At 35.1% G+C, this 14427-nt stretch overlaps 1 protein-coding gene across 1 annotated transcript in view; it reads left to right on the forward strand.

Moving 5' to 3' along the window:
- Positions 1-13668, forward strand: part of LOC108767908 (uncharacterized) — a 132168-nt gene extending 118500 nt beyond the window's left edge. Inside the window, exons 2-6 of the mRNA XM_018518054.1 lie at positions 2443-2648; positions 6047-6182; positions 7572-7711; positions 10760-11021; positions 12874-13668. Coding sequence (XP_018373556.1) covers positions 2443-2648; positions 6047-6182; positions 7572-7711; positions 10760-11021; positions 12874-12941 — 812 coding nt within the window. The 3' untranslated portion in view covers positions 12942-13668. The remainder of the gene's footprint in view (positions 1-2442; positions 2649-6046; positions 6183-7571; positions 7712-10759; positions 11022-12873) is intronic.
- Positions 13669-14427: the final 759 nt, after the last annotated feature.

A 14427-nucleotide genomic window follows, 5' to 3' on the forward strand; every position in this document is an offset into this window, starting at 1 on the left:
TATTTATAGCGCGAAAATTCCGTTTTAAACGGAACATATATTTATAATGGCAGAAACCGAAAAAAGAATGATTTAACTAAAGTATTTTTTTTTCGATGTAACACGCACTTCTCCATTCTATGAGTCTTTTGTATGGGTAAATACGCGTGGACACGCGTGAGAATTCGACTGTATGTTTCAACATGCAACGCGAATAGTTCTCACGATTATCCATATCACGCAGCGGCGCATTGCCATAATACGACTACATTTCGCTAGAGATGTACATCCTGTCCTTAAAGTCTCTAAGAAGAGTTTGAAAAGGAATGTGTACAATAAACAGAAAATTGATTCTGTAATTTACGTATTGTTGTCTACATTTATGTAGATGCAAAATATATTTTTTTTAATTTCATTTAAATTAACTTTGATCCTCCATAATTTAATTTAATAGAAGTTTTCAATTCTGAAAATTGTCTCTTGGTTGCACCGTGCTATATTGTCCTATTTGCAGGAAAATATGGTCATCCTGCCGGAAGCTATAAGCTAGTTTCCTCGTCTTCGTAATGTGCGAACGTAACGAAGCGCAGGAATTATTTCTTATCCCTTGTTGTTCCAGAAATTGCACGACGCGGTCATGAGCGTCGAGATACAGTCTTCTTGGTTTTCCATGGTGCCACGAGATGAAAAAAGTCTTGTTGAGAAATACCGCTTCATTATCATTTTCATGGAACTTTTGTTATAGAAGCAGGAAATTTTACCGTGCACTATTAGCAAGATAATTGAAATAATCGTGGGAAGAAGCAAGAAAGCTGGGGAAAAAATTCCGACGGCGCCCATGCTCGCACTTATTCCCTCCTATGTGTTTATCCCTTGTACTTATCTTCTGTCCACCGTAAAGGCGGCAATCAAAAGTACATTTTCACTTAACCCGTTGCACTGGAAACTTTAAGCCAGTGCCTTAAAGTAGCTTCGCTATCGTATTATTGACGTCTCTCCTATCAAAATCTATACGGTGAGAATCAAATCGAAATCTATACGATTCAGAAGCCTCTGTATTGTTGCGAATAACACTTCATTATTTAACTTCATTAATTATACATATATCATCAGAATTATATAAAAGTTATGAACTGATTAATCTAATCTTATTAATAAAAAAAAAGATCTATTTTTTATTTTTTAAAAAAGAAATTAATTAATAACTTTTCTCTGACAATTATTCGATCTATTATTACAACTTTTAATCTTTTTTAAGAATATTTGAAAATTTTTTATGCAACTTTTAGTTTCATTCAAAAATATCATTGACCGATATCCCATAAATCTATTTCAAAATATCTTATATTCAAGTAAAATGTTCTATTTTTTGTCTAATAATACTTGATGTGTCATTGATGATAAGCGAGAGATATCGTGCCATTATTCGAAATAAACATTTAATTCGCCTTGCTCACGAACAAGAGCGTGTCAAGAAATTAATACCTTGTTTATAAACGTCGTAGACGTCTTCGTTATTCGCAGCAACCACCTGTTTACCTGACGTTATCGTCATCATCCTTCTAGTCTTGAGCTCCGTCGACGTGTTCGTCGCAAATTCCTCCCCCCCCCCCCCCTCTCTCTCTCTCTCTCTCTCTCTGTGTTTCCTGTATACGATAGGTTTCGGTGGGTTACATACTATTCTCGTGGAATATTCTCGGCGATTCGAATCGTTGCAGCATCCACAGAAAAGATACGCGCGTCGCGCACATCTTATTCACCCTCATCGCTGCGATGTCTCTCGTGGCTTCTTTGATCTCCTCTCCCTCTTTGAACGACTCATCCGAACGTCCACGCATCTCGCAAAAGGGGATCGCGATCTTCTAGAGTCACGCGCTTGAATTTATTTTTTTCGTTGGATGAAAGTCTCATGCTCCATTATATGTTTTTAACATTTGCTTGACGATGCATTTAACTATATTATTCTTACATGTAAAATGTATTAGAATACAATTTCTGATTTTAAACATAATTCAAGGCTTGAAAAGAAATAACGTATGAAAGATGTAAATTATATCTACTAATTATAGAATTCTACTTTTTTGTCTTTTTACGTACAATAAAATTCCTTTTATTTGTTAAAGTTTAAATAACAAATATCATTGATACATTGATCTTTTTTAACGCATGAAATGGGAAATTATAGGATGCTGTGACTTCTAAATGCGACAATATATCTTCTCTTTTGATGTTTTAATTACAAACTGTTATTATTCCTCTAACTGATATTTGTTTTCAACAGTAGAATTAAGCTCAACAAAAACAGCTGCGAAAACTGTTACTCCAATTACCCGTGTCTAGTTTAATTTCCTTAAGTAAGATCTTTTCGTTGAAAACTCGTTGTCTCGTGTAACATTCAACACAAGCGTATACTCTCATGCGCCTTTCCTCTGATCTCGCATCCGCTTCCTATATGTGTTGCAGAAACAAACGGTTTGAGGATGCTGGAGCTGATAGTGCCGCAGCACGCGGTGCTCGGGCAAAATGTAAGCCTCGAGTGCAACTTTAATCTGGACGGCGAGAAGCTGTACTCGGTCAAGTGGTACAAGGACGGCAACGAATTCTACCGATTCGTACCTCAGGAGAAGCCACCTGTTCTGGTGTTCCTCCAACCCGGTGTCTCAGCAGTCGTAAGGATAACTAACTGCTTTCACACTCTTTCTCTCTTTATTTTTTACGTTAAACTTTTTTACTTTAATAATAAAAAGACCGAATCAAAATCCTAATCTATATGAAATTTATCTCGGAAATGTAATCTTTCTGTCACATTAAGATGGGTTCTGTAAGCGAAGATTCTCCTCATTCCTCAACATTGGCACTTTACGACGAACAAAATTGAAAGGATCCGGCATAAGAATGGCATAAATCTTCGAATAGAAAGATCGGGACATTCTTCGGCTCACTCTCGTGTTGAATCCTTATCCAATTCTCGCGCTTCGCGTCCGATACGTACAATTGACCGTCGTGAATCGTCTTAAACACGTGGACGATTGAAGCCTCGGAAAAGAAAGCTTTCGTAGTGTACGTACACGGTGTTTTTGATTCCGCGCCTATTTAGAATTCCCGATAGATGTGTTTCTCAGGAAGTGGGCATGATTGATCCACTTTTGATCGTACCGACTCGAATTCTCAAATGCGCGTCAATCACAAGGAGTCAAAATCTAGACTCGAACGGCTGAGCTACGTTCCCATGTCCACCTTCATATTTGTGTCGTTTAAAAATAAATCGCGCGTTCTGCTCGCTCTGATATTTTTCCCAATCGGTAAACAAATAGGAGAGCAAAACGTGAACCAGTTTGAGAATACGAGCGTGCGATTGACAACACGACGCGCAAAGGTGCCTGCACCATGCACGATGGAAATCATAAAAACAGATGCTGATTTTGGCAATAAAAATTGTAGATCTTATTTTCGAAATTTTATTTTCAAATCTCTCTCTCCCTCTCCCCCCTCATCCTGCCTCCCACTCTCTCTCAGAGAGAGAGAGAGAGAGAAATGCGTTCATGCGTCTCAGTCAAGTGAGCGACGTTTGCAAAAGGAAGCTTCCACATTCCTGTATAAATAAATAAATAAATAAATATTACATGTATAAGAGCAGCTTTCCCGAAATATTCTCATCTCAGGCGCGCGCGGCCAAAATAGCTTTTCATTCACGTCAAGACATCGGATTAATGTTGCATTATGCACGCCGAGCGGCGAATAAACAAAGACGAGGCGACCACCGGTACGCGATCTTGATCATAATGAGCCTTAATATTAACATTAATCACCCGCGCGAGATTGGCGCTCGGGAGCGCCCTTAGAAATTATCGGTCTACCCGGTTGTTATCGCTGTTTATAATTACATCGATTAGTATAATGAATCGTGAAATGCTCTCCCAGCGCGCGGAGATGAAAATTGTGGGGATGCTGACGACGATGACCCGGCTTCTCTCCTTCTCTATCCCCTTTCCCCTGTTTCTACCCCGCGTTCTTCACTAATTTAATGCGGGGTCGTTGTTCGTTAAGCGCGTCTTCATCACACTGCGCGGCACATCTAAAATTACCTTTCGCCCTTGTCGTCGTCGTCGTCGTCGTCGTCGTCGCAAAAGATAACGCATTACAAATTGATCCCAAGAGGGTCGCTCTTCCTCGCCACCCCTTTCTAGTCGCGGTTTCCCTCTTTTAGGTTAATGATATTTCCAATAATTTCAATTCCTCGCCGACTATATCACGCGCGCGGTTTTCCACGCCATTGAGTGATACGAAAAATTTCCATCTTCCCGCGGTATGAAAACTACGTTGGAGCAAGCCCAGTTCTGTGCCCGAGAATGATGAGTGATTCACTGGGCTACCAGCGGAACGACACAAGTTGTCGGAAGAACGTTCATTTCGGGCGAAAGATGAATATATTTCTCAATTGTATTGTTTCATTTATTTACCAAGATTAGAGAAGCATCGTGAAAACTAGGCATTAAATCCGGTCCTCGGAAATAACATTATAAACGCGGAATTTGTACGTAATGTAAGGAGTTAATAGGAAGATATTAGGTAGTTTTTGCAATATCATGTATCCAGATACGGTGAACGTCATAGTGGAAAGTCTGCGCGTGTGCGACTTTCCACTAAATAACATGATTTTAGCGTTCACTGTATCTAAACACATGATATTGCAAAAACTTCCTATTGTCGATAAAGCAATTTAATAGTACAAGGAGCATGCCAAAAGTAAGTTTCCCTATCGTAGGAAAATAAAGTAAGGTAGGACAATTAGAAAATTTATTTTTTTTAACTCAGTCCTTAAGTTATTTCTCAACGTAGTTACCATTAAAATTTTAACACTTGTAACGTGACACCAATTTTTTAATGTCTGTGGTATGAAAAAATGTGTTTTTTAATTGGAGTCATGATTTCACTTCAGTTTTAATTTCATCGTCGCTGCCACACATTTTTTCAAATATTTTTAGCACAGAAAACAGGTGAAAATCAGTCGGTCTAGAGAGAATCTATGGTGGATGACTAAAATATTCCCAAACTATGCCAATAAATCCTGTATTCATCTTGTTGAATGGAGACACATCATGAAGTAAGAAAACATTTTTAAAAAGCTTTTTTAAAGACTTTTCAAAAAGACTTTCTTCTTTAATGATGAATATTTGTAACACTTTCGTTTCTTGCAATCAAAATTGAATTATTATACATAGTTTGCAGTTGGACACGTTTTGTATTGATATATCTTTTAATTCAAATTGGTTCAACTAATTATGGTTGCAATTGAAGGTGACTGTAAAGGAAAAAAATGTCAACATATACTCCAAAAAAATTTCTAGAATACATAACATAACTAATTTTTTTCCTATAATAGAGAAACTTACTTTTGGGATGCATCTCGTAATATATGAGATAATGGAAATTTTATGTAATTCTTTGAGGTAGTTTTTTCAGTTCTATTTTTTTGATCAATAGAATAAACAGATTACGTTAAGGAAGATTTTAATTCTATGCCCATGTATTTTATCGAGTCAGTTTGCGAGTTTTCACAGCATGACGAATTGCCCGTTATGTCGCAATGTTACATCCAAAAAAAAATATTCTGCCGCGATTAGCGGTTCCGTGTTAATGTCAGAGGACTTTCCATTATATACGATCTTAAGAAGATACTCAACAAAGTAGAGGAATTTCGTATAATTATAAGGTGCTGGATTTAAGATTGCAATTCTCTTAATGCTAGAAGAATGTCCTGCATGTCATGTACTAACACGTAGTTACGGTAGCACGTAAATGACAAACTTCTTTTAACAAATAAACGTGCTAGTATCTTGTATATCCTTTTACTTCAAAAGGCTATTCGAGTTATTATAATAGAATTTTCTATAGAAGAATTTATTTTTGATCATAGCTCATGTGTCCTTATTTTTATAAATGAATACATGTTATAAATACATGCGCCTGATGTATGTAAGATTTTTTGCTTAGAGGAAATGTTAAGAGAAGTTTCGCGCTTATTGGCAAAATGTTTTTTGGATGCATCTTTTTTTTTGTCTTTCAGGTTCACGAATCCACTCAACGAATGGTCATCCTTCGTTCCGTGAACCTCATGAGCACGGGACGCTACAGATGCGAGGTTTCAGCGGAGGCACCGTCTTTCCAGACCGTTTCCGACCATTCGGATATGACGATAATCGGTAAGAAGCGACGGCGAGCAGATTAGTATTAATTAAGAGTTTTATCTTTCAAAGAAATCGCGCAATAATGACAATCCAGGCCTCTCGCAAACTTTGGGATATTGCGTCGTTGATTTAGCCTCACAAGGCGACGCTACTATTCTTCACCGATTCTCATTATCCGAGCAAATGTTATTACGGTCAACCGAAAAGAAAATAAAGAAATTGTGCCGATTAATCATGATCTTATTCATGTTTGAATTAAAATTAAACCGCGAAGAAGAGATTTATCAGTTTTATCACATTTGTCGTGTAGTCCACGGTGTGAGATATACCTTGGAACGGTTTAATTCCGAGACAAAGATTTATACGTATCATTTGATGAAAGGATTTTGGTTCCACGTTCAAGAAGAAAAAAAGGAAGAAGAGAGATTTTCTACTGCAGGATTAGATATTTTAACGGCTTTGAAGATTTCATAAGCCACTTTACGCGCGAATTAAAACAAATCGCAGTTCTAATACCTCCGAAAGAGTTAATTCATTAATTTCATCGCGTTGGTTTTGATTTGTGAGAGGGAACATTACCTATCCCTCAAAAATATCGACCTACGACCAGTGACGAATCACTGATGATTCATTCTTCCGACGGTAATGCGTCTACGACTTATCGTTTGAAACACTTTTCGTTAGTCTTAATTACCTTATTATCATCGTGCGCACCGGCGGAAGCGAAGCGCTTTTCTTCAGTCGCAGACATGACAAACTCGAAACCGATATTCGCTCTCAATTATTTATCGCGATTTCCATGAACGTTAAATTCATTGACGTAAAATCTGCCCATGCTTTCTCATCTTCAATTATTCCTAGCTCGAATATTACCAACGCTTACGCAACATTCTTCACAAATTAAACACTTCATTAATAATATCGTATGAAAAATATCGATTAAAAAGATTTCTATGGCACAACTATGTGGAGCTTTAACCGTTCAAGTCTAAATAAGATCCGCAGCTGGTTTTCCATCCAATCCTTTTAATCCAGGACGCGATTCGATTATTATTTATTATCTCTACCGAGGGACAAGATCTCGATCGCTTCAATTTTTGCGTCGATTACCCCGAGCGCACGTTTATATATCTATCATATGAAGCGTGTATAAAGTTAAATGCGTTATATCGAGTGCAATGATTACAGTAAAATGTTACTCCATTAAAATTTCCACATTGGTAAGCGTAAACAAGTTAAGCTCGCCGCAACAAAATTATAGAAAATTAATTATAGTTTAAGCGGCATTGCGCAAAAATATTTGAGTGGGCAATTAGTTAAAAGCCCAGTCGTTTCGTCTAATCGAAGAACATCGCATTCTTTTTGTCATAGCAGCTCGTTTTACGTGTATCTACATAATTCCAGCCCTCCCGGAAGACGAACCCGTTATCACGGCACGACCCGGGAAACATCGTTATCAAGTCGGCGACGTCGTGCGGTTCAATTGCACTTCGACGAGGTCGAAGCCACATGCTACGCTCAGCTGGTTCATCAACGGCGACCCTGTGAGTGCTCGAGACACGAAGCATATCTCTCCCCCCCCCCCCCCCCCTCTCTCTCTCTCTTTCTCTTATTCTCTTTCTCCCTTGCTTTCTCTATTTGTCTGCGTACCACAACTGTGAATGCCTTCTCATGTTGTCGGAAACGTAAAAGGTTCGCGGCAACGTCACTAACATCCGAGATACGCCATGATCCCGGAAAATCCGTTTAGAATAGTCTAGAGATTCGCGCACGCTTACATACGATGCAGTTGAGTAACAGGAATAAGCTTTATCTAAAATACGAATTTTCTAAAATAGTTGTACCTATTATTAATATTATTATTAATCAGAAACATATTTCATTATATCACGTATTACGTATTTGATTCTCTAATTATTTTTCAATTTTTCAAGAATAAAGAAGAACTCTATATTATTTTGAATTTTTTCGAGATAATAATTAATTACGGGATCGAAAATTTTATTCTTTATTTATTCTATTTTATACGTATAATGTAATGAAATTTTAATTGAACATTAATCAAGTTTTAAATTAATATTTAATTTAATGAAATCCAAGTAAACTTTACACTTTTCAGGCTCGAATTCTAACACTACAATATACGTCATATGTTCCTACGAGTGACAAAGTTAATAAACTTTCACATCTATCTTAATAAAGACTTTTTCTTCGTAATACAACATGTTTTACTGCCATCGTGATACGAAATTACGTCTATAAAAACGTATTGGATATTACAATCACAAGGAAAATCATAACAGTTACTCTTTACTTAATTTCTCTCTCTCTCTCTCTCTCTCTCTCTCTCTCTCTCTCTCTCTCTCTCTCTGCCAAAAGTTTCCTATTATGACGAATTTCGTTCTTTCGCGAAAATAACGCACATCTGCAACGACGATCACCAACGTGACCGTTAATGTCTCGTTGACCTACGATTACGCGCTAACAAAGCTCGAGAATTAATTTTACAAAGTGCATTCTATGGTGTGTGCGAAGCTTTTTCATTTTTCATACGCGAACAAATAATTAGTTCTTGGGTAATTAATCTTCGGGTGTTGCGAGCGGACGCTCGCGCGCATTCAAAACCGCCTGATTATAGTCTTTCAGCATCGACGTTATATCATGACTTATTAAAATCGGGATTATATTTAATCGGAATTAAAATCGATAATCTTAGATTACAGAATCACCGTTAGAAAATTGGTGTCAAATTTAACACATTTCACGTGTCTCAAACGATCCACTAAAATTTATGTTAATTCAACACAAGCTAAATATGTTAGAAGGTAACAAAAATATTATTTTAAAAAATAAACAAAAAAGATAATACTAACACAATTGATAAACAACAAACCATGGGAGCATGTCTTTTTTAGTAAAATTAACATTTATGATATGTTAAATTAACACATATTTTATTTATTCATCTGTAGAGAATTTACGTTTTAAACATATTTTTTATTTGTTTATTTACTCATAAATTGTGTTATTTTAACGATAAAAAATGCTGAATATTAATTTAAATCTACTTAAATCACGTTATGTTTAATTATATAATATTCGAATATATATGTTAAAAAATTAACACAAAATTTTAACAAGGACTTGAGTGGATCGTTTTCAACACAAATACAAAATGTTTTTATTGGTTAATCTTTATCTATATTATTCGGAGAGGATATCTTGCAAATTATGGTGTTAACCGTTGAAATTAGAAAAAGATGTGAAATTCGCATTAAACATGAAAAATATTATAATGCGCGCGAAGAAATGTGTGTGTGCGTGTGTGTAACAGTAAGGCATTGAATAATTTTATTATCATGATTAGAATTAGTGTCACATGTTGGAGTACTTCTTAATTTTTATCACAAAAGTTGTAACAAAATTTAATGAGAAAGATAACAATCTTCTGCTAAACGATATTAAAAGTTTACGTAGTGCTCTCAGGGAGCTCGCGGGTCAAGAGAGTCAATTTTCCTGGAACAAAGTAGATTAGACAGATAATGCTGTGTATTTAATTTACGATGATAAGTACTGACAATGTTATTACATTTAATTTAAAAAAAAAAGATATATGTCTAAGAACATATTAAAATGATTCTTAAAATGATCTCGCATATTTAGAAGGTTATCATTTGTTCTTTACTTAATTCTTTGCTGACATCATTGCTTATTATGAGTATAACATTATCTTGTTCCATTCCAGTTTGATTCCAACCAATTTGCTATCAATATTCACTCTGATTTTATTCCATTAAGTAAAATTCGTGTTTAGAATTGAGAAAGGATCTCTTCAGCATCACTATTCCTCTAGAAAACTAGTTATGAAAATTTTAAAGACACGTCGTCAATATACCGCAAAGATTTAAACCATGCTGATTACGCGCTAGCAAATATTGAATTAGAACAAAAGTTCGTAATGCTACGAACTTCAAAATTCAAGCAGTCATAACTTTGTTAAAAATGATTTAAATTTAAATAAGAGTTTTAAAGCTTAACATCTCTTTACTTTCAAGAGGTCACGATATCTTTTGAGTTTCTGTGAATTTAGTCATTTTTTACATATATATATGGAAAACTATGGGTTCGATAAAATGGCAAATGTTTTCCTCATTTTGTGAGCTTGTTACATATTTAAAAAGAAAAACTTGAAAAAATTTTCAACTTTCGTGAAAGCTTAAAGTTTTCCCTACGTACCTATAAAATCGTATTTAAAAAAATGGTTTTAAGAATTTTTATTACTGATTGAGTTATCACAGATTAAATAAAAGGAACATTTTGACTTTAATTGCTCATACTCCGTTAAAAATCATCGCGTACCGCAATTAAAGAATAGATTCTTGAAACTGAAATTTCATTCTTTTGAATGATAAAAACATATAAATGTCTAATTAAAATAAAAATATGTAAATACACACACATAATACAAATGAAGTAGTACTACGAACTTTTGTTCCAACCCAATATTTATGACTAAGAAAATCCGTGTTATTATCATCATCATCGTTCAGATCGAGAGAGAATATACAGTCCCTCTTCTTCACTTCGATTAGGTCGAGCAGCAGTCCTTGAAGTCTTACCCCGTCGACGTGGACCGGAACGATCTAGAGACTTCCACACTCGGTCTAGAGTTCCGTCTGCGCTTGAAGCACTTCAAGAAGGGAGACTTGAAGATCAAATGCCTGGCAAGAATATATACCGTATATTGGAAATCGAATGAGCTCAGCATAGAGGGTGAGAGGCCTCTGAAGATACCGGTAATGGAGAGTAGGGAGACAAGGGCGCAAGGGCACACGCACGCCGAGCACATCCTAGGTAAAAAGAGAAATCTCCCATCCGCAGTCCTTGACTGAGGATAAATGACATATAGTCACAAGGGTGAAATATCTGCTTCGCCGTATGAACATAGATTTTTTGTCTTTTAATTTAGCTACCCGTGTCATTATTTCTTTATAAAAAAAAAGATGGATCAAAATTTAAAAAGAAAAACCTTCCCCCTCTTCAAATTGGAGCTCAATTATTTGATAAAATTAATATATTATTAAATTAATTAGTATTTAAATATCTCTTGATATTTTAACACGATACCGAAATAAAGACATAAAATTGTAAGTCAAAGCTGACAAATAAAATGAAACGTAAAATTTACTATGTTATTTAGATATTAATTAAATGTTAATTCGTTTATAAAATAATGTTTCTAACAATATTAAAAATATTAAGAAACAGAATCGTTTATATAAACTAAATCAACTAACAATAAGTTAAACGAAAAGCGCCTATTACGGTCTCAGAAATATGCGCGCCAATTATTTTCGGATTTACAACACAATCAACTGTACTAATACTAATTCCCCTAAATTAAATTAAATCGTTGATTTGATGTCACTAGCATCTTAAAGGCTGCAAAAAATTTATTGCAAGAAATCTTACCTCAATCAGAATTTGTACTTGGACATGCTTCGATGAATTAGGAGAATACTCGTACAATATACGAGAGATCCAGATTCGAATACTAGCTAAGATAATATTTTTTGCAACAAGTTCTTTACAAGTTTTAAGATGCTAGTAGTATCAAATCAACGATTTAATTTAAAATTTGAGGGAATATTATTATTTTAGTTTAATTATATTGCAAGTCTGTGTATGAAAGTAATCGCACTATTTCTGAGATAAAATTTATTTAAATATACAGTGTGTTTTTGATATTACTCTCCAAGTGACATTTTGTTTACATTAATATTAAAAGAATTAAAACGAAGATTCGGTCTTAAAGAGCCATTACCTATTCCAAGTTTAAAAGGGATAAGAATTATTTTTCAAGCCGTTGAAAAAACTGATGTTTTTCACAGTTCAGTCTTTAATATTAAATTACAAGTCTGCAAAAAAGTATAAGCTCTGTAGCCATATGAAAAGAGCTTAGTGACCGAAATAATAGATTCAACCCTTTTGGTTTAACATTGCCAACTCGAAGCTTGTTCCGACGCGGATAGTTTAGCAACTCAACGTCATTTCTCCCCGATATGCTGTTTTAGTTCTATCATGCAAGTTAAAGCGCAAACGCGTAACTCGTTTCGCGCAAAACCCGCTTTATGCCTGTTCTACAATAGGGTCGCAAGTCGTAAACCGTAAGAAATTGGCCAATCATAATTAAATATGACAAAAATCAACTATATGATTGGTTAATTTCTTACGGCTTACAATTTACGATCCTACTGTAGAACAGGCTTCAGGCTGATATTACATTTATCGTACGACAAATTTTTCAAGCGTGTTAATTGGCTGCAGGACTGAGAAATCTGAGAACCTCTTTGTCCTGCAGCTAATCAACAGGCTTGAAAAGCTTGTCGTACGACAAAAAACGGATGAATGTAATATTAACCTTAAGGACAGCTCTCCAAAGGAATAAGGAAGGAATTTTATAACATACTGAATCACAAACGCACGAGCGACAGAAAGATTAAGAATCTAATTTCGTGGACACGGAATTTGTGTCACTTTCTTTTAATTCAGTCATTTTTTTCGACGCCCTTAAGCATAAATCGCTTTAGCTAAACTCGCTTAGCCAAGTTTCAATTTTAAAATGTTCAAACTTCGAATTTTTCCTGAATATTTATGAAACATCCCTCTCAGAAAACGTGATGTATCCTGGCTTTTTCTTTTTCAGCAAGCGGAAGTATAGCGTTAGGACCGTGCGTTATGTTGGTGATTATGGGATTACTGATGCTGCGGTAAGGATTGAAGATACCATTCGCCCTTCGTGCTCATCCCCTAGGCCTGTGGAAGCCATCCTCGTAACGCGATATGATTACGTAATACAAAATTATCCATGTTGTTTATATTTTTTTATAATTGCAATTAGTGAAATTAGAGATCATGTAATAATTGTAGACAGATGACACTATCTCTCGAATTACGTTAGACTTTCGACTCGAATCTTTAGGGGGAGTTTTCGTTGTAGAGGGACGATAGATACTTTTTTTTCCAGGAATGATTAAAAAATTATCAAGAAAATTTTCGACGACTCGGTTGTTCAATTTTCACGTTACACAAATTATGTCTCGCATACAGTGCGTGAAAAGCACGACGGACCCGTTATTCCGTTGTATTCATCGAAGAATTATACATATATATGCACTGTCATGTATTGATCTATCGTTTATCATGAAAATTCGGAGTCGCGACTTTTTACATTGCTTGCAGCGACTCATGCGTAAAGTACATAAATCAATTTTTCTTCAGGTACACACGCGCGTGCACTTCGTTTGAATATACATATCTGTGTGTGGCTAACGCATATCTACCATGCAAACTATGGCGCGGGTCCGCGTTTTATTGAATTTTCATTAACTGTGCCACGTCTGGAACGATAAAATGCAAGCGCAACTGAGTTTTTCAAGACAATATAATATCAACGATTTAACTATACACGAAAAAATTCTTCACAAATTTTCAAATTAGATATCTGCATACACTTATGATATTAAAATATTTTAATGATGTTTTTCAATGATTTATTAATTAATATTATAATGTTATGTTTATATATTTTAATATTATAATATTATAATTAATATTAAAGGAGGGGGCGAAAGAGGACGGCAAATATTTAAGAAAACGCATACGATACTGAACTTATACGCCGCGCGTGTGCCTATAAATCAATAAAATAAACACGAATCGAGAATTTAATACATACATACAATTAAGCAGAAACAGCGACGTGTAACACAAACAAAACAAATCGTCTGTTCGCCACTATATCGTAGCTCTTAACGATCTAGTCGCTATTAATCATACGTTATTGAGATAATATCCTAGGAATAATTGTACGACATGTGTGATTGTGTAGTGTGTGTTTCCCAAAGATTTTCAAACTTTTCACGCCAAGCATTTTTAATTATTAATTAATCACGGTGGCACGGTGTGTAGAGGTTTCATAAATGGAACTTGCCACACTCTTTATCTATGGTAGCTGTAAGGACACACGCTCTTGTATATATGATGTATATATATATATATACATATATTATATATATATGTAATCGTAAGTCGGACGATATATACCTACTTATCTTTAATTTAATGTTTCAAAGTAACATGCTATAATATCAAGTTATAAAGAAAAACGATATTGTTAATCTTTAATCTGCAGAAATATTTTCTTTAGTAAATTGCGTAAATCTCTTCCGAAACGTACTGTACATCGATCTAATAAAAC

This window comes from Trachymyrmex cornetzi, unplaced genomic scaffold (assembly GCF_001594075.2).
Source record: "Trachymyrmex cornetzi isolate Tcor2-1 unplaced genomic scaffold, Tcor1.1 scaffold121, whole genome shotgun sequence".
NCBI lineage: Eukaryota > Metazoa > Arthropoda > Insecta > Hymenoptera > Formicidae > Trachymyrmex > Trachymyrmex cornetzi.